The sequence below is a fragment of the Sander vitreus genome, chromosome 11 (assembly GCF_031162955.1).
Source record: "Sander vitreus isolate 19-12246 chromosome 11, sanVit1, whole genome shotgun sequence".
Classification (NCBI taxonomy): Eukaryota; Metazoa; Chordata; class Actinopteri; order Perciformes; family Percidae; genus Sander; species Sander vitreus.
Genome location: NC_135865.1, coordinates 19,371,147 through 19,395,550, shown reverse-complemented (window position 1 = coordinate 19,395,550; position 24,404 = coordinate 19,371,147). Strand labels below are relative to the sequence as shown.

General features: G+C 40.4%; 3 protein-coding genes across 4 annotated transcripts; 1 reads left to right on the top strand and 2 right to left on the bottom strand.

Annotated features, from left to right (window-relative positions):
- The first annotated feature begins 545 nt into the window (after positions 1-545).
- On the top strand, positions 546-4,703 carry mettl21cb (methyltransferase 21C, AARS1 lysine b). The gene is made up of 5 exons (XM_078262174.1): positions 546-788; positions 2,343-2,472; positions 2,636-2,799; positions 2,883-3,000; positions 4,219-4,703. The coding sequence occupies exons 2-5, from the start codon at positions 2,355-2,357 to the stop codon at positions 4,608-4,610; spliced, it is 792 nt and encodes a 263-aa protein (XP_078118300.1). The 5' UTR covers positions 546-788; positions 2,343-2,354; the 3' UTR covers positions 4,611-4,703.
- Positions 4,704-5,371: 668 nt separating this feature from the next.
- LOC144525393 (rhodopsin kinase GRK1-like) lies at positions 5,372-9,725 on the bottom strand. Its single transcript, XM_078262173.1, has 7 exons — positions 8,515-9,725; positions 7,632-7,759; positions 6,730-6,887; positions 6,557-6,640; positions 6,320-6,444; positions 6,010-6,211; positions 5,372-5,873 (listed from the first exon to the last, which is right to left on the bottom strand). Exons 1-7 carry the CDS (start codon positions 9,208-9,210, stop codon positions 5,584-5,586), a joined length of 1,683 nt encoding a protein of 560 aa, XP_078118299.1. The 5' UTR covers positions 9,211-9,725; the 3' UTR covers positions 5,372-5,583.
- Positions 9,726-11,775: 2,050 nt separating this feature from the next.
- Positions 11,776-23,726, bottom strand: tfdp1a (transcription factor Dp-1, a). Of its 2 annotated transcripts, none has more exons than XM_078262167.1 (12): positions 23,618-23,726; positions 21,491-21,576; positions 21,205-21,271; positions 20,626-20,747; positions 19,618-19,739; positions 19,257-19,422; positions 18,989-19,135; positions 18,813-18,881; positions 17,637-17,788; positions 13,360-13,526; positions 12,394-12,472; positions 11,776-12,260 (listed from the first exon to the last, which is right to left on the bottom strand). In XM_078262167.1, exons 2-12 carry the CDS (start codon positions 21,500-21,502, stop codon positions 12,122-12,124), a joined length of 1,242 nt encoding a protein of 413 aa, XP_078118293.1. In that variant the 5' UTR covers positions 21,503-21,576; positions 23,618-23,726; the 3' UTR covers positions 11,776-12,121. The 2 variants fall into 2 exon arrangements, with proteins under 2 accessions (XP_078118293.1, XP_078118292.1); XM_078262166.1 differs by lacking the exon at positions 23,618-23,726 and adding an exon at positions 22,350-22,423.
- Between the last annotated feature and the right edge of the window lie 678 nt (positions 23,727-24,404).

The following is a 24,404-nucleotide window of genomic DNA, read 5'->3' as shown; positions in this document are numbered from 1 at the left end:
ATTCTCCTTTAAAATGGTTTTCCAATTCATAGCTTTTTCTTCTATGGTTGATTGACTAACAAACTTAAATCGCTGTGTTTTTGTGCAACACAGCGAGTAGGACCTAGAGGAGGGAGAAAGGAATAGCAGGGGCTTAAGAGATGGCGGATGTCATGGGGGTGAAGAGGAGAAGAATAAATGCTTGTATTAAAGGTGGAAAGTGTCAGTTCCAGGTCATGCCTGTTTAAACAGTTTTCTCACTCTCCTGCTGATTGCTTTAGAAATGAACACTTTTCTCAGTGGAGTCTGCCAGGTGGCACACATCCATCTCACACATGCATTACAAACCTCATACAGATCTGCTCCCAGTATAAACACAAATATGCAAATATTTTGGCACTGTGTACAGCGTGAATACATGTTGTTCTCAAATGTTTGCATGTCCCTACAGCCCTACCTGAAACTCCTGCTTAAAACCAGATGTTTAGTTGATTAAGGATGAGAAGAGGGAGCAATGAGAAGAGTCAAGCAGATGTTCAGAGACAACAAAACAATTTTAAAGCCACAATAGTAAAAAGAAATACAGAGAATATACACACCGACAACAAGAGTTGATGTTAAACAGCTGGGAGGGATCAGGGCTCTGTCAGAGATTATAAATCTGTTTCTCTGCTTCTGTCTGCCCAAGTACCCTCGCCTCACTCAGGGGTGTGTCACTGATGATACTGCTTCTATAAACACAAAGACACAGCAGAGAAAAGTTCAGACACAACGAGAAAAGAGGAGTTAGAGACGACTGCTTCATACAGGTATGTTTCAGCAACATATATGTAAAGGCTTTTTTTTTCTTCTTTTTTTGGTGAATGAGATGAATAAGAATGCGAAATTACTTTCACATACTTCTGATGACAATGATTGTTTTTAAATTACATCAAACTGTGTGAGCAACCCGATGCGTTCTCAGTATCCCTGTATGTAGCCTGTTGACCCAGGGGTTTAACCGGCTGTGTTTCTGGGCTCCAGACCAGAGTCCAATGACAGCCAAAGAGACTAGTGGACTAAATCTAGTCCTTTCTGAACCCATTCCAACTTTTACTGACCTTGAAATAAGTCACAAACGCACAAATCATTTAACGATACACACTAAAAATGAAATACAATTCCATGCCAGAGAAACAATGCAAATGTTTGTGATAATCCTAATTAAAAAGTAAAGATATGCATCTCGGCAACACGGTTTATATGTCCAACTGAACACTAGCAGTGAATACAATGATTATTTCAACATGTATTCATACTCGTTCAAATATAATTAGGGAATAGCTTTCATATATTTATATCATGCAGTTTGATGTGTTTGCTCATTATGTTTAAAGAGGTACAGTAAAAAACTACTTTAAGTGGCCGGGTTGGATCAGTGGTAGAGCAAGCGCACATATACTGAGAGGTTAATAACAATGTAGATAGTAAAACATACAAATATATGTCTGAAAGTTTGAACTTTTTTACAGCCTGTTGCTTAAGACGTATTTAAAGGGGCACTCCTCCGATTTTCATAATATTCACATTTTCATGAAGGTCATTTTATTTGTCACATGGTGCTTTCTTAAGTCTGAGGAATGCTATCTTAGATTGGGCTTGAGGCTGAATATCTTTAATGTGTTACAAAATGGGAGGTGTGGGATTTGAAAGAAGTGGGTGTTTACCAGGCAGGGAAAGTTTGATCAGAGATTGAGTTGCATTATGAAGACTGCAGGATCCTGTGGGGTTGTTTTTGTTAAACCAATAATGGGGACTAAAATCCAGGATATCTAGGCCTCTGCTGCACCAATTTTGACCATCCGTTTTCTAATCTGTGTCTTGTGAGTCCCCCAGCTTTTCGGAAGTGCATTTGCTGGAGTAACCCATTAAGATGTCTTAAAGCTTTAGTGCGTAACTTTTTGATATTAATAAACGTCCGTTACATTCAAGCCATTGCCAAATGAGTTGCTACAAAGCTAATTAAGACTATCAGCTCCACAAAACTCTCTCTGTATTTATCAGTATGACTATGTTCAGAAGATTGTGTCGTCCGGCGACTTTCCAGCGCAGAAGCTCGAGTGAAGATATTGACCTCTTCTGAAGAGTCCATCATGTTTTTTTAATCCACCGTGTCCTCCTTGGCTACTAGCAACTACGTGGAGGAGGTGTGGGGGTGGTGCACGATCACGTAAGGCTTGTATCATGTGGATGTGCCAACAGTTTTGTTGCCATTACTTAGAATTCCTCATGGGGGCGACAGAAACTACACACTATAGCTTTAATCATAATCAAAAGTTACACTGTATTTGTACTATTTGATTCAGCTACCTTCCCTTCACCAGTATTCAGTGGTCATGGAGAGATTGTCCACAGTTGGCCAACATGTCCAACAGAAGCATCATGGAAAGAAAAAGGAGGTGGATGACAAACAGGATAAGAAACTACCGGTGGAGCAGGGGACCACAGATGAGGGTAACTTTGGATTGAACACTTAGGAGTATTTATTCTGTATTCTGCACTGCCATCACTAGTCTGGTTTCTATATTGCGAAGAAACAGATGGACATCATTTGTCAAACTGATGATTGCTATAAATCTGCAGCATTGTAACCTTCATGTGACACTCTCCCCTGCAGCGTTAAGAGATCAGAAAGTGATGGCAGGAGAGGCTTTGGAGAGGAGGAACATCTGGCAACCAAGTGTTTACTACGCGCTGGGAAAGGAGTCTTTTTACATTGCTGGTCATGACATCAGCATCCGCGAGTCTATGGATACTTACGGTGCTCTGATCTGGCCCGGGGTACGCACTGCTACTGTGTGTATCTGCACATTGTCTGACCTCCTCTGTTGTTGCAAATGTGATAATGAGAATTTATTTTGTAGGCGATAGCTTTGAGCCAGTTTTTGGAGAATAACCAGCAACATGTTAACCTGATGGACAAATCAGTTCTGGAGATTGGAGCTGGGACTGGCTTGCTCTCAATAGTGGCCAGTCTGCTTGGTAAGTTTATGATAATGAAGGCCATTTGCACTTAGTTACACAATATGTAAATGTTTGTATAAAATAATAACTTTTACCACTAAGTCTTGACTAAAAATAACATAATTTATGAGGCTTTTTGCCAACTTTAATCACTATTACAGGCAATTGCAGACAACAGTTAGCTGTATATCAAATGAATTATCAAATTAGCATTGACCATTTAAAAGTTGTATTTTGAATTTCTTACTCAAGAATCAAGACACACTTAGAACAGCCATGGTACCGTTTGATTGTGGTGCTAGATGGAAAGCCATAAAGAGTTTATCACTAATATGCACTCAATATTTTACGGGTATATGCTCATCTTTTGTGTAGAATTTGCATTTTGACCTGATGGTGGAACTCGAGGAAACATAAGCGGGTCTGTGAAATACTGAGAATCATTGTGTGAGGATCATGACTATCCACCCACACCAACATTTTTGCATTCCAAAAAGGCCAGTAGCTGTACAGATATCTTGACAAAGTTATAATCGGACTGATATTGCAATCCTTTGGTCCTTCCCTTAATCATGCAGTGTATTTTTATATATTCCCAATAAAATAAAACATCTATTTACACAAACAGATTACTTGCAATTACTGGTGATAGTGGAAGTCAAAGTGGAATTGTAAGTTTTATCATCAAATTTATGATTTGAGTCAACGCCTCAAGTCAGCATTTTTTAAACTATAAGGACAACTATTTAATTAACCCAAACTGATTTTGTTCTTTCGTTTCTTGGCCTACAAGATTCAAGACTTCTGAAAAGACAGGAAGTGTAATCTGTAATCCATCCTACCAATCAAACACGGAGATGATAATGTGTGAAAAGTTCTAAAATGTTTTTGCAAATTAAACTCGATGAAAAGTTTAAGGACAACCAAAGTTATTACAATTAATCCTGAGGGGAACATGAAAGTGTGAACCATTTCATGGCAATCTCATAGTTGTTGAGACATTTTACTCAAAACCACAAACGTCAACCTCATGGTGGCGCTAGAGGAAAAGTCAGGGGAAGTCATTAGGATTCATCTTCAGAGGAAACATTTCAAAATGGCATGGCAATCCATCCAATAGTTTGACTGGCGCTGCATCCCGAGAGCTAAAAAAATGGGCCAGTCACCAATAAAAGTTGATGCACGCGTCTTACTATCTGTACTTCAGCTGCCTTGGTGTTCTGTACTCTTTTCCAGGTGCTTGGGTGACAGCTACTGACCTGCCAGATATCTTGTCTAATCTGACCTTTAACCTCCTGCGGAACACCAAAGGCCGGTCCCGCTACACCCCTCAGGTGGCTGCCCTTACCTGGGCTCAGAACCTGAAGCGGGACTTTCCCTACCCGTCCTACGACTACGTGCTTGCAGCTGATGTGGTCTATCCCCACAGCTGCCTGGAAGAACTGCTGGAAACCTTGCGTCACTTTTGCCAACCAGGAAGTCAAACAACGGTGCTGTGGGCCAACAAGATCCGGTTCCAGTCAGACTTGAGGTTCACAGAGTGTTTCAAGAGCAGTTTCAACACCACGCTGCTCATTGAGCTCCCACAGCAGGAGGTGAGGATATACAAGGCCACAGCGAAGGAGTGACAGAGGAGCCTGGAGGGTTTGTGTTTAAATTCTATGAAAAAAAAAAAAAGGAAAATTCCATTTCACTCTGGCTGATTTCAATGTCGAGAAAAGTCTGGTTTTGATCTGTTCACACGACATTCCTGGACAGTGCTGTAACTGTTGTCAAGCAGAAATGAAGCTCAAATTTCCATTTCAATAAGCAATACTTTTATTTACCAGCACTTTTTCATACAGTTTCATACAATACCTGATTTTATTAACTTTTGCTCAACAATTAAACCAACTAAATAAAAAAAAAAAAAAGAAATAAAGAATTCTCTATATTTTGATTTGTCTCATAACAACAAGACTACATGAACTTTTGGAGTCAATTATGAACCATGAAATAAACGCATAAGAAAATGTTTATCAAAAACATGACACTTTGGTGTCTTATCTTTTGGTATTGGTATCAGCAGCAATTTATTTAGCCATTTATAGTAAAGACTAAGGGACTACAGTCATACATGTTCCTCATAAAGATTATTTTTCTTTTCCATTAAATGCAAATATGCAAGAGAGGGAAATCAACATTTTTACATGTTCAACATGCGACTTTCAGTCAGCACCAAATAAGCCCCTGCTTAACATTTGAATTTTAAAATGCATTTAAATCTCAAAGCATTACAATAAATTTAACAAATGCACACACAAAGAGAAGAGAGTGAACAGATAGAGAGGGACAAAGAAAGAAGATGAAGAAAGAGTTGGGGGGGGGGGGAGGATATAATATCAATACATTTCTTTTCTAACTCCTAAATCTATGTTTAAGTCCATTTCAGGTTAGAAATCCACCTTAATTCTGTTCTTGTTTTCTGCACTCAACCAATAAAACTTTTAAAACAAGCTGTTTTAAAACTGCGATTACAACGTTCAGACTCGTGTTTGTCCTGAGTCTTTATGCCACACAAGTCTGCACACTGTATGGTGTTTTCAAATCATTTAAATGCCTCTAGGATATGCAGCAGGTTGATGACTTTGGCTGCTCTAGTATGGACTCCCTGCGGAGGTCGTTCGGGATGCTGCCATGAGGACCCCAAACGTTGAGCTCTCCATAAATGCCTGTATTGATCATCTCCTCTTGCCAGGGTATGGGGATGTTCCCCGAGGAAAACTCATCAAAAAAGGTCTTGTCAGGGTCCTCCAATGTCACTCCCTTCACAGAGGAGAAAGCCCCAACGTCATCCAGACTTTTAGCGTACACCACTTTCGGGTCTGGGACGAAAGGAGGAGGTATAATACCTGGCGAGGTGAGAAATGGTAATTAAAAAATCTAACTGTATACGTGGATTTAAGCCATTTTCATGGAAATAGAAATAAGCTTTTTATTTTGTGTTTTTCACAACCCTGAACAAGATATATAGAAAATAGATGGTACCTGCATTCAGTTTCCTCCAGTTGATGTCACTGAAAAATGAGTGCATTCTGATCTCATCACAGCATCCATTCTTAAAACCCATCCTCTGATCAACCTCTTTAGCCAGCAGGCCATCACAAAGCGACTTTGCATGCTCACTGAAATTATCCGGATAGGTCACTGTCCGTGTCAGCATACGTTCTTTCATCTCCTCACGTTCAACCTAAAAAGGAGACGAATATTCTTAATGCTCATCCTCTCGTTTATATCACAAAGTTGAAGCCATTTTGTGCAAAGGGTAACGCTTAAGGTTTGATAAAAGGCGACAGACCTTCTCCCCCCTGTTTCTAAATGGATTCTTAGCCGCCATGAACTCAAACAGTGTCACTCCCAGAGTGAAGTAATCAACAGAAGTGTCATACTTCTCCCCTTTCAGCATCTCTGGAGCCATGTACCCTGTAAGAACCAAAATCAAACAATGGGATGTAGCCTATTTAAACAGTGACAATACACCTCGAAATATATGAAATTGCTTAGTAACTACATTGTAGATACAGATGAGACCCACCTGGTGTCCCAGCATATCCTTTGGTCAGTGTTTTGCCTTCTTTTAGCTCAACAGCGAGACCCAGGTCAGATATACGCACATTCCCTGGTAGAAAACATAAAGATAACTTCATTAGCCATTAATCACACCTGGAAAATGCCGTTTCTTCTACCGTTTAACTAAAAATACATTACCATCATTGTCTAGCAGCACATTTTCGGGTTTGAGATCCCTGTAGATGATTCGTTTCTGGTGGAGGTGCTCCAAGCCTTGGATGATCTGAGCGATGTAAAAACAGGCTCTGGGCTCATCAAACCCCGGGTTGTTCTCATCCACCAGGTAGATATGGTACCTTCAGGGAACAGAGAACAGGTGAGCTTTGGCTCTGTCAATAGGAAAGGTATGTCATCTGGATACATTTTCACTATTACATAGTTATACGGCTTACATATGTTTTAACATAAAATACATATTCATTTCGCATTAGAATTAGAATCCTGCTCTTATCTAGCAAAATTAACTCTGCACACATTCAAATCAGATTTTCAAGAAATAAAACTATTGTTATTTTTAGCCCCATCTCTTGAGAATAGCATCTAACATTTGCATAAAGCCAACAGTCTAGTGTATCTTCAACAGCTGGTTCTGAACAGGTCCTTTCTCTCATGAATGTCACAGAGATACTGAAACTGACACACATGCAGCTGCACCCATGGGTCTGTCAACAGACATACAGCTGTTAAAAGCAACCAAATGTGCATATTATCACAAATAATCTGCCCCACTGTAAAGAAACTGTAGGAGCCATCATTTAAGGATAAATTGTGGCACATTTGGGCAATTGTTAAATGTGTTCCCATCTGGTGTCACAGCTGACTTTGGGGAACATTACATCTCTTTCACATCAGTCTTTTGGTCGACTGCACACCTTCTGTTGGCAATGGAAAAGATGTCCTGCCTGTCAAATTAAAAAAAAGCTGTAAATAACACAGCAATATAGGAGGGATGAGGAATATGAGCTCTTAACCGTTTTCTCAGTGAGCCTATCTGTTCATGTTTGTGCTTTGAACATGAGTTTTTGAAAATGTGAAGTTACTTGAGGTCTCCTCCATTCATGATGGTCATGACCAGACAAAGTTCGTCCTTTGTCTGGAAGGCGTACGCCAATGACACAATAAAGCGACTGTGAACCTTCTCAAGAATCCTCTTCTCCACCATCGCACCCTACAAGAGGAAATTAGGAAAGACCATTTTTGAAAAACAAGTACAGAGACATTTTGTTTAAAAGAGAAAAATACTTTTCTTATGTGGGGTTGAATAAGAATATGCTGATTTGAAAAAGAGGTTAAAGTACTGTACATTTCCAAAAATGACCTCAGACAAGAGCAAGATGTAATTGTGCCAAGAAGTTCCATTCAGAAGAGCTTTCCACTAACTCTCCCAGTAATCACTCTGTCTCAGTGTTTAATACTGCAGACTAAAGCCAAATGAGACAGAGGCAGCCACAAAGATGATTAGTGCCTGCACAGTCTTTGCTCAGCGCAGGGCACTTTCTCTGGCACATGAAGCCAGCAAAATGCCTTTATTAATCAAATCACTGCATGAATCACAATTAGAAGAGCTGTGCGTTTCCCTGAAATCTCATGTGAGAAAATGTGACAATACTATACTCATGTTGTGGCATGTTACGTAAACTGAGGCTGTTATTTATTTCTAATCGACTGATACTGAGATAATATTAATGTAGGCACCATGTCAGACACTGAAAAATATTGCATTTCAAACAATAAAGTTCCCAAAACCTGCAGCATGCATTTCATTTAGTCCTCTATTGGCTCTGAACATGCTTGGGCACAGTTGACCAGTGTAAATGTAGTCCCTGTTTCAAAACTGTGTTTAAAAAAATTAAAGGCTGATACAAAACCAACAGCATGGTGAGTAGAGGAGCATGTTATCAAAAGTGACAATTGTTCTCTCACCTCAAAGCCTTTCCTCTTTTTCAGCCTCTTCTTGTTGAGTTTCTTACAGGCATACAGTTGTCCTGTGGCTTTCATCTGACAGGCAGACACCTCCCCAAACCCACCTTTCCCCAGCACACGGAAGTCTAGGAACCAGTCTGCATCCATGGGCTGCATCTCAAGCCATTTCCACTGCAGGTACCGTTTCAGATACAAGCTCTCCAGGAAGAAAGTGTAGGGGGCCTCACGCAGAAAGTCCAAAATTGTGGCCAATACTGCAGCAAACAAATCATCGCCTGCAGCCTCCTGGCTTTCCTTCACCTTAGCTATGATGTCCTCAGACAGGAACGAGCAGTAGTGCTTGGCAGATGGGTCCATGTAACGCTGGACAATCTTTGAGGCCTTCTTTACCCGGTTAGAATCCTCCACCAGGTCATATTCCTCGATGTCTTTCAATAAACGGTAAACCCCGTGATACTCCGTTTTTGAATCCAAGAATTCTCTAAAGAGGCGCTTGCCGATAGGCTGTTCCATGCAGACCACACAAAAGGACAAATCAAGGGTGTCCATCAGGTCCTCACATACAGTGATGTGGGGCAGTTTGAGGCGAGAATGGTACTTCTTATCCCGTGCTGCTGCACTGGAGCCATCAATGCTTCCACGAGCATTGATGTAAGCAGAATTTGCTACCACTGTGGTCAATCCTCCGATATCCATGTTGAGGGCAGGTGACTGTTAGGTGACGCAAAGAGGAGACATTGCAAAGAGAGAAAAAAAATGCTGCTTACTAATGTGCAGGGGTGTGAAGGTCAAAGGATGAAGCAAAGATGAGAAAACAGGACACAGATCACAGAGTTGTGGGAGAGGCAGCATAAGAGAGAAAAGGGAACCTGAGACTGGTCTCTCAACTAGATCCCAGCACACTTTGATCACCTTCATCACCCTAATTTACACACGCGCACACCAAACACACACACCTGAGTCAACACCTTTCGGTAATCCATTAACACCCTAATGCCCCAGACAGTGTGTGAGTACATGCTGTAACAGAACACAGGCAGCATATGCATCTGGAGTATCACCTGTCATTTCAACTGGAAAAAAATCACAATTAGCAGTGACATTCATGCATAATAATTAAGCAGTTCCTGGACGTAAAAGCAAAGCTCGGGTTTGGAGAAGCAATCATGTTTTTCGTTAACTTGGAAGCCTGTAATCAAAATACATTTAAATTATTTTTTTTCCCCCCCCCACCAATACACCAGATGATGTTTATGTTAATAAAATACATTACATTAAATCCTCATTTAAATAAAATACTCTGAAGAGGGAAATATTAAAGGAGAGATTCAAAATGTCCTATCTACAGTACAATACTGTACATTGAAAGGATTATTGGTTGTGTAATTGTTCCTCTTGTACGTGCCATCCAGTGGCCACAAATAGATCCCGTCTAAAAATTCAATGCAAGTAATGGGGACAACATCCAGTCCTAGTTCTGTGTAAATTACATTCTCAAGTTCAGCTCGAGCTAATATGAGGCTTTGGCAGAGTTAAACAAAGTAGTTTTTATAATACCAAATTACAAGGAGGCACAAATAGGGAATATCGTACTAAAAGACTAACTTTGGAGGTTACCCTCTTGCTTTGACTCTTAATCATGAAGTCTCATTTTAGCTTTACAATGTAATTTTACACAGAACTGAATGTTTTTTGGTCCCCCCCAATCACTTTCACTGAAAGCTCTCCCTGAAGAGAATTTTGTGCAGCCAGTATAAATAGGAGGAATAACGATTGCAACCAATAACCCTTCCAATGTAAATGTGGGCATGTCTGTTTTAAGATGAAAACACACGTGAACCTTTTTAAAATGTGGAAGAGATCTTAAGACAGAAAAAAGGTGCTCAAATGTCATGCACACACATTTTGCTCAGTTGCTGAGCAAAACGCCCAAATTATCCAGTGCCTGCAGCATGTGCTACATTCTGGCCCTTATCGGTTCTCCATGTCAAAAACATTTGGGCACCTCAACAAAAAGGCCCAGTCTTATAATCAGCAAATGCTCTTGTAAGTCCATATATTGAAATTAAAAGCTGATAGACGTAAAACTATGATAGCATAATATGTGATTAAAGGAGCATATAAAGAAATAATTGTTCTCACCTTATACAGTTTCCATCCTCTATCCTCCGCATGTTTCCTGTGGCTGACAAGCAGACACCTCCCCAAACCCTTAACCAGCACACTTAAGACTGGGAACCAGTCTTCCATCCATTGGCTCTTTTTAAAAGAACCACGAGTCTCAAATCAGTTGAGGGTCTCAAAAAATGTGAATATTTTTCTACCAGGTCATTTGGCAGATTAAATGTTCGAGGAATACATCTGTTATGACATATATTTCTCTCTTTTTTTAAAAAAAAAAGCCTAGGCGCTTGACATGCAAAAATAAAGAACATCTTGTGTTCAGTGCTGAATGATTTTTGCCTAATTTGAAACAAATTAGAATTATCCAACGCACCCTGACAAACACCTCTTCTCGTTTCTGCATGAAACCCACATACATTATAGATACAAAATTATTAAAACAATCTATATTTAATTTGCAAACTTATATTAGATTACAGAAAAGGTTTTTGGAAGAGTCAGTACATGTGTTGCTAAGTTTTAAAAGGAGATCTTTGAAGGGAGTACATAAAGACCTATGCAACCACACATCGTTTTACATCAATAATTTTTCAAGGTCTATCTTTACCACTGGCCTCTAAAGGATACTATAAGCTACAATCGTCAGAGATTCATATACGTAATACACAAACAAAGCTTGTTTACCCATCAGGAGCCCGGGTTATAAAAAGTCTTTACCTTGCTGGTGCCATTATTTTGTAAACACTACCAAGGCTTTGACAGGGCGATGATGGAGAATTCCTTAACTCCAGAATACAAAAAACTAGCAAACAAGATCAGGAAAGCAGCTGCCTACAGAACATAAGGAAGCCAGCCCAACACAACGGAGGATAAGAAACTATTTCAAATTATTGCCCAGAACACAAAACAAAAAAGTATCAACACATCTGATGGAGCCCCATCCTGGGATGCCATGGCAACTGTATCAGGCCATTCACAACTCATGGTGTTGCACTAACACAGCATGTTAAAGCAGACACTTTGGCCATCTTGGAACATATCATCATCATGTCTGCCAAATGTAACTGCAAAAAAATAGGAATAACTATTCAAACAAGTACATTATACATTCTCCAACAGCAGTAGGTTTTACAGAGGTTTTCTTTTTTTTTTTTCTTTTTTTTTGTGGGATGGCTTATTGAGAAGTGGATTAAACATACAAAGACTTCAGCGTGGCGGCCAGTCCACAGACTTCAGTTCCCTTGACGACACCTTCCCCAGAGCTGTGGTGCAGGTGCATGTGATTCAGGAGCAGAAAAAGATCGGTGCAACGTACACCCAAGTTCTTTCAATATTCATCTACACCCCTGAGAAAGCCAGACACAAATACAGGCATGGGAAACAGGGGAAGAGGTTGAAGAAGCACACACAAAAGGGGACTAAATTCCCACGGTGAAGGTGGTTTGAAGGACTGTGCTTGTTGGAGTGGCGAGGTGTAGACAGGTTAGTCTTCATCATCGTTCTCATCATACTCATCCTCGTCATCATCATCCCCCATATAAGACACTGGAGTCTCCACACGAGACCCGCTGTAGTGAGAGTCATTCGAGCTGGAGGCCATGGTGCCGTCAGTGCAGCCATCACTACAAGGAGAGGAGGAGTGGATTTTATCATTTGTTACAAGTTAATGGTGGAAAAGGTGAAAGAGCACGGGGATGAGCATAACACCTGCAATCTGTCTAATATTTAGGTTTATTTACAAGTAAGAATTTGCACCTGCTTGCAGGGTAACGGGCTCCATTTGCTGAGGAACCTCCAGTGATGTAGACGTTACTGATGGGACCCTTTGCCATCTCTGGAAAAAAAAAGAAACTACATCAACATAAAGAAATATGACAAGTCAACACTAACAATGCTAACATTGTATGAACTAGAGACAATCTTGCTCTTGGGATCACGGGCGTAGGGGCCAGGGGCGTAAAGTGGGGGCCCCTTCCCTACCCCCTATACTTTCAGCGCCCTTGTTCGGACCCCCACACACATTTTCAAACTTGGCTTTCATTTGTATCTCAACTACACACCTGTAAAGTTTTATGATTGCATCTTGCACGGCCGCAGACATATAAACAGCTGACAAAGTACTCAAAATCGCCTCTGTGGTACTTCCCGCTACAGTAGGTGTCTACAGAAACTGTGTGTGTGTATATATATATAAAAAAAATAGTAATCATCTCCACCGACATTCATCCACTGCAGAAAAGTTTTTTTTTCCTGACACCCCCCCAATTTCATAAAAATTTTTATAAATTATTTTTATCAAAAGAAATGACCAGACTGGTTGAGTGTCCGGATTTCCTTTGGAGGTTAAACAATATCTTTTCAAAGCATTTACTCCGGTCATATTTCCATGCACTTGGGCTACCTGCCGTACCGCTGTGCCTACTGTGACATGGACACGATCAAAGTGGTTATCCATATACAAGGATAGGCACAGCTAAAAAATCTCCAAATGGCTGGCATTGCTCCTCTTCCGCCGCCTATACCTGCTCTACGAAGAATTGATGTCACATTGCTATGAGGTGGTATCGGTGTGGTAGTATCGGAGGAATTTTATGATTACAAATAGGAGTACGTGCACACGGCATCGGACCGATACCCAATACTGAAGCAGAAAATGGTTTGCATCAACAGAAGCTTACCAGCAACTGACTAATATCTCCAGAATGAGCATGTGAAACTGACCTATAACGTATGGCTCCAGAGCTTTGGGCACCAGGCTACGTGCAACCTTCAGATCCTCTGGAGAACACTTTCCCACCTCCAAACCACAGGCCATGCCCATACGTTTCAGCACCTCAATGTCATCGTGGATCTCAAACATGCTGTCGAAATTGAACAAATACTCGAACCTGCAGATGAGAAAGAACAGGAGACATGAGAAAAAGGGTGAATTATCCATTTCTTTTAAACAAGAAAATAAGTGCTCCCAATCTTACTTTAAGGTGCTTCTAGTTCAGTTGTGTTTTAAGGAGCAGTACAGTGCAAGATGGTGACAATTATGTAACAAAACACAAGTGCCCCAATATTGGTGCTTAGATATTAGGGCTGGGACGATATGCTTTTGTCCCGATTCCATTCTTTCACGATACATGGATTTGTATTGCGATTTTCATTTACTGCGATTCTAGAAGTAATGTTCCGATAATATTGAGTATTTTCCTCTCCCTCTAACAAAAACAAAAGTTGAATAATACACTTCTAGAGACAATATATCATAAGACATTTCTAAAAACTAATTGTTTTCAATGCACATCACATGTCAGTCAGTCTGACATTTATTTGAAGTACATAACATACATACAACATACATATTTTCAGCATTTTCTGCTTTCGCTCGGTTTTGCTGGTAACGGATATGATATAGTCGCCGTGAGTGGTACCGTATGAACAGAAAATATTTAGGTGAATCCATCCATCTTCGTCCGCTTATCCGGTGTCGGGTCGCGGGGGGAGCAGCTCCAGCAGGGGACCCCAAACTTCCCTTTCCCGAGCCACATCAACCAGCTCCGACTGGGGGATCCCGAGGCGTTCCCAGGCCAGGTTGGAGATATAATCCCTCCACCTAGTCCTGGGTCTTCCCCGAGGCCTCCTCCCAGCTGGACGTGCCTGGAACACCTCCCTAGGGAGGCGCCCAGGGGGCATCCTTACCAGATGCCCGAACCACCTCAACTGGCTCCTTTCAGAATGGGTTTTATTGCCATGTACGTTTTTTAACACGTACAAGGAATTTGTTTTGGTGTTGTTGGTGCACGTCACACATTCTCTAGACGCGAAGGAGCAGCGGCTCTACTCCGAGCTCCTCACAGATAACTGAGCTTCTCACCCTATCTCTAAGGGAGACAGCAGCCACTCTCCTGAGGAAACCCATTTCGGCCGCTTGTACCCTGGATCTTGTTCTTTCGGTCATGACCCAGCCTTCATGACCATAGGTGAGGGTAGGAACAAAAACTGACCAGTAGACCGAGAGCTTTGCCTTCTGGCTCAGCTCTCTTTTCGTCACAACGGTGCGATAAATTGAACGTAATACCGCTCCCGCTGCGCCGATTCTCCAACCAATCTCCCGCTCCATTGTCCCCTCACTCGCGAACAAGACCCCAAGGTACTTGAACTCCTTCACTTGGGGTAAGGACTCATTCCCTACCTGGAGAAGGCACTCCATCGGTTTCCTGCTGAGAACCATGACCTCCGATTTAGAGGTGCTGATCCTCATCCCAGCCGCTTCAAACTCGGCTGTGAACCGATCCAGTGAGTGCTGAAGGTCACAGGCCGATGATGCCATCAGGACAACATCGTCTGCAAAAAGCAGCGATGAGATCCCCAGCCCACCGAACTGCAACCCCTCTCCACCCCGACTACGCCTCGATATCCTGTCCATAAATACTACAAACAGGATGGGTGACAAAGCGCAGCCCTGGCGGAGGCCAACTCTCACCTGAAACGAGTCTGACTTACTGCCGAGAACCCGGACACAGCTCTCGCTTTGGTCATACAGAGACTGGATGGCCCTGAGAAGGGACCCCCTCACCCCTAACCCTCCCACAGTATCTCCCGGTGGACCCGGTCATACGCCTTCTCCAGATCCACAAAACACATAGACCGGGTGGGCATACTCCCAGGCTCCCTCCAGGATCCTTGCGAGAGTGAAGATCTGATTCGTCGTTCCACGACCAGGACGGAATTTAGGTGAATCATTGGTAAAAAAAAAAAATATATATATATAAACTTGTCAGGGCCTTAAGAAGAAATCATTAACCCTCAGAGGTCTAAGCCCCCGCCCCCCCCATCTTCTGTTCGCCTGGTCTCCTTGTGTAATAATGCTTGTATAACCTCAACCCTGTTATGCACAATCAAGTTATAGACAATCAAGTTATATATCATTTATTTCAGCAGAACCTGGGCTATCAGGATATGCATGCTGCAAGGATGTCACATGAACGTATATATTGTTAAATGACTATAAAGAAAAAAGAAAAGACTAAACGTAATAAAATCTCACAGAAATGTATTGAAATCACACAAAACAATAATGGCCAAGACTATTGGCTTTTTAAAAAAATGTTCTTCTAGGTGTGGCGATCAGGGGAAATAGAAATAAACTCTGAAACTAAGAAAGTAAAAACTATAGGTTTTTTTCCCCCATAAAAGTCCATACGCTTTTATCCAAAAAGTTAGTTGTGTCAACTTCAATGTATTATCTGTCTGCTATTTGACATCAATAAGCCAAATCTCTCTCTCACACACACACATCGGTCCAAAGGTCGCGAAGCAAACGCAAGTTGATTTTTGGATTCATAATTATTTATTTATGTTACATAATTCCACGATGATTTAAAAAAAGCTTCTGGATGGGCAACAATTGTTATATGGTCTCATTAAAACGGCGGATTTCTCTGCTGTCTCTACAGTGCCGACTCCAGAGGATTTTTTAACTACTTGTTTCTCCAGATTTTGTGGGTTACCCTGAAACTAGGGCTGCACGATTATGGCCAAAATGATAATCACGATTATTTTGATCAATATATTGATCCCGATTAATTATCACGATTATTTGTTGATTTTAACCAAAACTAATTTTATTGTCACATAATTATAACTGCTTTCACATCCATATTGTGCTACATTCCTCCGTTGTTGAAGGATACTATTAAGGAGTATGCCATTTCCGCTGTTGTGCGACCGCTTTCCAAACATGCACGTTTGCCGTGAAAAGATAGAGGCAACGCAATTTTCTGTTCATGTTAACGGCGCATGTTAAAATCCGGTGCCAATAGGGCACCGGTGTCCGGTATCTACCGGACGGAATAGCAACGCGGATTACGGTGCCACTTAAATGTCTGCGTTGCGCTCCGATGCTCCAAAACAGACGTTAGAGGTAGAGCTGCAAAGATTAATCGATTAGTTGTCAACTCTTAAATTAATCGCCAACTATTTTGATAATCGATTAGTCGGTTTGAGTCATTGTTTAAGACAAAAGTAAAAATTCTTCGATTCCAACTTCTTAAATGTGAATAATTTCTAGTTTCTTCTCTCCTCTCTGACAGTAAACTGAATATATTTGAGTTGTGGACAAAACAAGACAATTGAGGACGTCATTTTGGGCTTTTTGGGAAACACATTTTCACAATTTTCTGATATTTTATAGACCAAACAACTAATCGAATAATCGAGAAAATAATCAACAGATTAATCGACTATGAAAATAATCGTTAGTTGCAGCCCTAGTTAGAGGCAACAGAAACATCACTGCATGTCATGACACGCTAGTAAACACTAATAACACGTTACACAGCAGCTAACGTTAGCCTACCATTAGCTACAGTTGTAAACACAGCTAAAATACTGACAGCTAAACGGTGTAGTGTGAGCGTGTAGCGGGACGTACAACAGTCTGCCGCTAAAGCTATGAGCTAAAAGACTCAAACTAGCACCATGGTTACTGCTGTTGTCTGAAAAACAACACAGACGGGGCAAAATGTTGCGTTTACTGGTAAACCGGTACACCCTGTGACGACTTATGACCGACTCCTATCTGTTGTGGAATTTTCCTCACGTTACTCTGTCCTCTGTGACTGTCTACATCTAAACTAAGCTGCGCAGTGCAGGGAACAACTCTGATTGGCTCATGGAGGCACGTGATCAGACAGTGGTTTACGGAGCTTTGAGAGGAGAATTTGATACAGAGCGTTCTATGAACGGAATGAAGCATTTTAAATATCGCTCGATCACGTGAATTTGATCGTGGGAAGCCAAAACCGTGATCAAAATTCGATTAATTGTGCAGCCCTACCTGAAACAATCAAAGGCCTTAGGGGTTACAATTTCCTCACGTGTCTTCGTACAGGGGTGCAGAAAAAAGTGTGGGTGCCTGGTTTTGTTTAATTCACAGGTAAACAGAACTTGCCAACTTGTGCTAATAATTCAAAGAACACAAGCAAATAAAGGCTAGCCGAATCACTTACTTGTCATTTGAGATGCTGCAGTCGATGACAGTTTTCTTGCTGGTGTTGACAATAATAAAGGGGAGGTGGATGATGGAGTTGGGAGGTGGAGGTCTGTTTGCCTGCTGCTCTGTCTGTCTGTTCCGTTGAACCAGGTTCTTAAAAGCTATTTGCTGAAAGACATGATGAAAAATTTGAAGCCGATACAGAGAGCTTAGATAAACAACATATTCAACATTTCTGCAAAATTCTTCAGCTATGCTTTGGCTGGATTTATACTCCTGTGTTGTTCAGTAGCGCTGTAAATGTCTCCAGCAAAGCAGCTGGTTTGTAGCCTGACAAGCCAGACCCACATCAAGATGTTGGGTCTGGGAACTCACCATTGGCAGGGTTCAATCCGAGGGGCGGGATAAACGGTTGTCTTTCAAATTCTGCACTCGTAGCCAACCAGAGCAACGCTAGTTGATAGATTAAACTTTTGCCGTATCCGGTCGGCAAAACTCCGAACACATCTTCCTTTTTAAAGAATGACTTCAGTGCTTAACTCCAAGTCTTCCAGAGTCGCGGCCAAAGCCGGTCCGAAAGACCGCTGTTCGTTTACAGCTCACAAGCCAACGAAGAGTTGCTAGACTAACCCTGGCTGTAAATTACATTTGCTGATGCTAGGGTGCGTCTAGATTTCTAGGCTAGCTGGTTTGTGCTTCAACATTATCAAGCTGCATTGTGCATTTCTTATATACCTCAAGTAATCGTATATACACACAAACACACTAATACAACCCAAAACATATCTATTGTTACAAAAGGTAATCATGTTCAGTTTTGATTGACACTGTCAGAGAGGTATAAATTTAACTATACATTTATTATTGAGTTCATAGTTTGCAGTGTTGCTGAACTGGATTGCATTATAGTGAGAGGTATTTCTATATTTTTGTCCTCCCTATTTACATACCTGAGGGGAACAGAATATTAGAAAAACTCACTATAAAAAAAGGTAGAATATATGGCAGAGCTGCTATTTGGATTGCAGGTGTACATAATAAAATAGCCATTGAGTTTACATTCTTGCACTCACAAACGCCATGAGGAGAAGGTATGCATGAACAATCACCTTCAGCAGAACTGACATCGTAGCTATGGAGGATACGAGTGAAGACCCCCCTGATAAAGTGCAAACACTCAGTTCATTCCCACCTGCAGTATGAGCTCCTGAAGCTGTGATTGTTTCTGCTTAATCCTCTCCAGCCGCCTTTGTCTCTCCACCTGCAGTTGAAATAAAGGAATAACGGTGAAGAATTATAACATGGGTAAAAAAGGCAAGATCTCTCCGAAACTAGCTATTGTGAGAACGGTCTTCACTGTGTTTCTACCTCTAGGTTTTGGCACTCTTGCGCTGAGTTGGTGGGAAGGCCAATCCATTTGATTTCTTTCTTCTCTTTAGAGATAATGTTCATGGCCATAAGCACATTAAGTGCATCGTACACACGCCGCCGAATGTTCTTCTGGTCATACACATGCTAAAAATGAAAAAAACAAGATTCAAAATATGAACAAAAATGTATAAATTGTTATACGTTAGATAATCTAATAAATATAGCACTATATTATGAGAAAACGTCCTGCAACTGCAGCACTCACTGCGTCATTGGGTGACATGTGGCTCTCTGCAGAGCTGAATTCTGCAACCAGTTCATCTGCCACTTCATTGTAGGTGGTTACTCCTTTCTTCTGCACCTTCTCACACACTTTCATGGAGAAATGCCTCAAGCCCTTCCCGTTCTTTTCCCCTTTCTTACCACGTTTTCTGTGGACAGAACAGATCCCCCACGTCACTAAATTTTCACATTAAACACAATTATTAGTATGTCACACTCGTGCATTTTCATTTTTAATCCGCGATATCAGGCCCGATAAAGCTAAAAAACTTAATTGAATCTCCACAGAGATCCACAATGATGTTCAAAGCTTACTCAAACTTAAGAACCTTTTGAAGACTTACCCTGATGACCATGGAGAGGCGTCTGATGGTTGACTCTGAGTGAGGAACTGGGAACTGGGTGTATGTGGACTGTTTACCAAAATGGTATTGGATACTGTAGGTCTCTGGGGTGTTCCTATCACCTACAGAAGGACAGAGCAAAAGAAAATATTAAAGCACAGTGGTTATCGACTTGTGGCTCGGTGGTATTCAAGAGTTATTGCTCATGTGTTGTAGGCCAGTATGGACTGAGCTCATGCCATTAGAAAAGGTGCATGTTATTACTCTCAGTACAAACTAGAATAATGATTTTGTCCTTTTCATTTAATTTGTGACTTAACAAATGTCTTTTTAATTCACATTATTTTTCAAATGCCCAATATATTTGGATTGTGTTGCAAAGATAGCAACTGTCAATTGTTTAAATAAAGTTTTAATGGTGAAACAACACATTTAGTATTTAAGACTTAATTGAGTAATCAATGATGATAATTAGAAGAAAAAAAAAAGGTTAACATTTGCATCCTTAATAGTAATATGAGGCTTCATTCCTTCACAGGTGATATCTAAGCTGATTTCCGTTATGTATACATTCCATGTACATAATGGGATGATGGATGTAATCCTGCTGACTATAGAGTTGTTAAGCTTAGGATCAGCTGCCTCCACCTACCTCCGCCCGGTCATCTCACAATGATAATGGAGGGGCTTACACAACGGTAAGACACAGCAGAGAAACCCAGCTAACAAATCTATACACAAATGCATCTGCTGGTCACTGCCAATTTAGAAACCTAATATTTTTTTTATATATATATATATATATATATATATATATATATATATATATATATATATATATATATATATATATATATATATATATATATATATATATATAGATAGATAGATAGATAGATAGATAGAGAGAGATTCTAAACTCACATATAGAGAGGTTCTAAACTCTCACAGAAATCGGACATCATAAGACCATATAGTATGGTAGTTCATGGGGGGAGCATCACTCACCATGTGTGGCACATGTTGCATGTGTGCAGCAATGTTCACATTGGATGGCCCAAGAGTTTTGGGTAGTAGCTGTTTGGCCACGGGGGCAGCTGTAGGCTGGACAGTAACCAAAGATAGTACACCTAATAGGAGACATGATAAGATCAGTAATGAGTAGAACTCTTGATTGATACGCCATTTCCCCCTACAAGCAGATAGGCCTACACCTGAAGAAACATTTTTTCCTTTGTGGGACAGGCAACCAATTAAACTAGACTGTATGTAACGTCCACCACTATTGTTGGACACATCTGATCTGACGGATGGCCGACTCAGGACTAAATCGCTGGTGTTGGCGTCCTTTTGTCGAAGTAAAGACAAAGCTGTAATTGGTTAAAACTATATATATATATATATATTTAGATAGGTAAGAAGTTAAGACTTAACTTTTACAACATTAAATGAACTGAAAACATTCCACAATGATTTATATTAGTAGTTGGAAGTGAAATGTTAGCAAAAAGCTGCAGTCAGGACACTGTGATGTTAATGTAAAGAAAAAATGTGCACCGTGCAAATGCAATTACTAGTAATATATACCTTTGCTAGGGCTCAGATTCTGATCGATGAAAACCTTCAGCTCTCCGTTTGTTTCTATCAGACCAGCCTGCAAAGGACAATAACTTAATACTCAAAAACCACAACATTAAAAGAATCTACATTAGTCCAGTTAAACAAAAAGCATACAAAAGAAGAAAGTGGGATCATGCTGGATCTCTTAAATTTATAGCCAATAAATAATACACCTACATACAACATCAGCAAGAGTGCCTACTAAACAACAGTTTTCCTGTAAAAAATACAAAACATGTATATGATTACTTACATCTTTAGCCATGATCCCAAAGGACCGGAGGAGTTGAGCTTCAGGCTAAAAAGAAAATGTTCTTCTATTTGTCACTTCTCAGACCCCTGAGGACAGAAAGAAGGCAAACTATTAAATGATAGTGGTAAGTTTCCAGTTTTACCCAAATATAAAATGTTTCCATTATATTTCCCTCTGTTTTGGTGTTTAACTGAACTAAAGTTATTTCTGAGGCCCATTTGCACTGCTTGCTGCCAGCACATTTTACAAAGCTACACCACTAACGTTAGCTCGAGTTACCGGGTATTCTTCTTACCAGGCACAATTAACATAAAATGTGTATATTTCAGACCAATCTCGATTGTATGAGCCTTTCATGGACATTTCTTAATGCACTATGAAATCCACATTAAACAAGCCCTTGATGCTCACAACTTTTACTACGCTAAGTGTGTACAAGGCCTACTTCAGGTACCGAGCACGTCCGGAGGAGAGGCATCGTCGAACTTCTGCTACAGGTTAACGCAAACATGCTAACGTAATCACTCCAGCCCAAAACTATTAATGTGACTTAAGTGATAGCACAACATGGTTACATATATTACTGTTGCATGCGGTAGTAACACCATTCACCCTATACGACGAAAGCAATGAACAATCTTTTGTTGAATGCAGCTAGCTAACTGTTACTGCTAATAGCTTGCTGGCGTTAGCTAGCGAGTTAGCTTATGCACGTTTTGAAAGGATTCACATACAATTTAGCGATTGTTTGGTTGCGTGCTGCAGATTACAAACAAAGTCAAGTATGGGTTAACATTTAAGAAATGTGTGTGCATTTCGCACGACGAATGAAGTTAATAAACTGATTATGTGCACTTACGAGTGCACTCTCCTGTTTCTTCGACGGCTGTTGTTGTTGGCATTTAAGAATGGAGGAAGAGGAGGTCTAAATCCCTACAAAACAGGAAACATAATAAGCAATGTCGAAGTACTTTTCGATCATTCTATAGTCAATTTCACGGACAAAAATATTTATTATTGTTGGGTGTTTAACTCTTGAGTTTATTTTTTTACTCAACTTTCTATGTTTTGCCGTTATAATGCCAAGATTTGCCTGTTTGGTCGAATATTGAAGCTGTATTAAAAAGTGATCGTTTTCAATCGAAGAAAGACGAACCACTGAAAAAGTAAACAGTTAAAGTTAACAATGAAACAGAAACAAGACGTGTTTAATTCAGACTGTAGCTAAATGTAATGGTACATTGAAACTCACACCCAAAATATTTCGCCATACACTTCTGATATATCAGTTACTTTCTAGTGATTATATTATTGATGTTTATTGACAATAATGGGTATCTTACTGTCAGATGCCTGTCAGCAACAAACATAACAGTTAGTTTGTCCCGAAGTTACATTCAGAAACACTTAAATATCTGCTATTATAAATGCAATAAACTACGTAACTAACTAGCCTGATCATTGTATTTTGAATAAAATATCGACCTTACGATTGATAACTTTGGCTATACTAACGTTAATGGTACTAGCGTGATTTGTTCAACCGTTAAACATGCACTCTAAACTTTGTTTTTATGTTGTTTCAGCACACCAATGTTCGTATAAAAACGTTCCGTTCCATAGCAGAAGAGCTGAGTATGTTAGCTAGCTAATGTGACCAATTCAATCACAATCACCCCGAACCGTTATGTTAAACTAACAAAAGCCTTGCTGATGATTCCGTTATCGTTTACTACATACGATAAATTAGCAGCTTGTTAGATACGTTTGGATTAACGCATAAAGTACACCACAGACTAATATTTTGCTAATTAGCAATGCCTAACGTTACTGAGTATGTTAGCAACGAGCTAACTCGCAATTAAGGTTGAAAAGCCAGGACCACCGGTCGCTTTGTTAGCCAACTGGCGATACGCTAGCTAGTAGCTAGCGGGGGAGCTAATCTACAGCTGTCATCGACAACACTGCCAGAATTAGCTGCAATTTTACTATGTTAGCTTTGTGTCTGTTGGCAGGAGATTGTCAAGATATTTAAAAACAATAACTGATAAAAGCAGACATTTAACATCAATAACTTTCTTTTGCGGCAGCTGGGTAGCGAGCCATAAGTCCATAAATACGGCTTACCGCTGCACTTCACAAGTTAGCAACTTGTTTGTTAGCCTTTTCTATCCACTCTCTGTTAGCCTTGCTACAGCAGCGCGTCTCACAATCTGATCTTGGCGGTGTCTCGCTTTAGCGTTGTGTGATTGGACAGCATCGATGAGACGAAAGCAAAGCAGTTCATGCCCACAACCTGCATCTCTTGGGATTGGTGGATACCGATCAGCTTCAAATATACATACCGCCATCTGCTGTACAGGAGTTTGAAGATACATTTGACCAAAGATTCTCTATAGGCTCTAAACCGTCTCTGATTTTACCCATGTACTTCTTATTTACCCCCGTTTCTCTAAGCTTGCACTGGCTGCGAGTAAATTTTGCTTGCACCCAAAATGCATCAAGGGCACATTAGGATTTCATTGCTTCAACCACATTTGAAGTTGGTCAGGGATGACCACACATGGATTAAACACAAATGAGCTCTTGCCTGCACTGAAGAACCACCTTCTCAACTTGTGGCATGGCATATGCAATCAAGATAAAGGTTAATGTCTGTACCTGCAGCATTTCATATTTAATACTATTGATAATATTAATAATACTGCGCAATTCCATTACTGTGAAATATCTGTATACTGTGCAATATCATTACTCTCATTGTCCAATATATAGGCCTACATATTTTTTCAGATGTATATAGTGTCTCAACTGTGCACCGTCTCATAATTGCATTGAATTTTAGGACCTCTTAACTCTCTGAGCATCATGTAGCTCATAACTACTGGTTTATCAAATGCAGTATAATTAAAGT

Excerpts from the sequence above, each read along its gene's own strand:
- mettl21cb (XM_078262174.1), top strand. The coding sequence starts at position 2,355 with ATGGAGAGATTGTCCACAGTTGGCCAACATGTCCAACAGAAGCATCAT. Across the intron at positions 2,473-2,635 it reads GCAGGGGACCACAGATGAGG|CGTTAAGAGATCAGAAAGTG; the intron begins GTAACTTTGGAT and ends TCTCCCCTGCAG. Across the intron at positions 2,800-2,882 it reads GTGCTCTGATCTGGCCCGGG|GCGATAGCTTTGAGCCAGTT; the intron begins GTACGCACTGCT and ends TTTATTTTGTAG.
- LOC144525393 (XM_078262173.1), bottom strand. The coding sequence starts at position 9,210 with ATGGATATCGGAGGATTGACCACAGTGGTAGCAAATTCTGCTTACATC. Across the intron at positions 6,445-6,556 it reads AGGATATGCTGGGACACCAG|GGTACATGGCTCCAGAGATG; the intron begins GTGGGTCTCATC and ends TGGTTCTTACAG. Across the intron at positions 5,874-6,009 it reads CTGGAGGAAACTGAATGCAG|GTATTATACCTCCTCCTTTC; the intron begins GTACCATCTATT and ends TCACCTCGCCAG.
- tfdp1a (XM_078262167.1), bottom strand. Across the intron at positions 13,527-17,636 it reads TGCAGCATCTCAAATGACAA|GTTCGAGTATTTGTTCAATT; the intron begins GTAAGTGATTCG and ends TCTCATCTGCAG. Across the intron at positions 12,261-12,393 it reads GCCCGTTACCCTGCAAGCAG|TGATGGCTGCACTGACGGCA; the intron begins GTGCAAATTCTT and ends CTCTCCTTGTAG.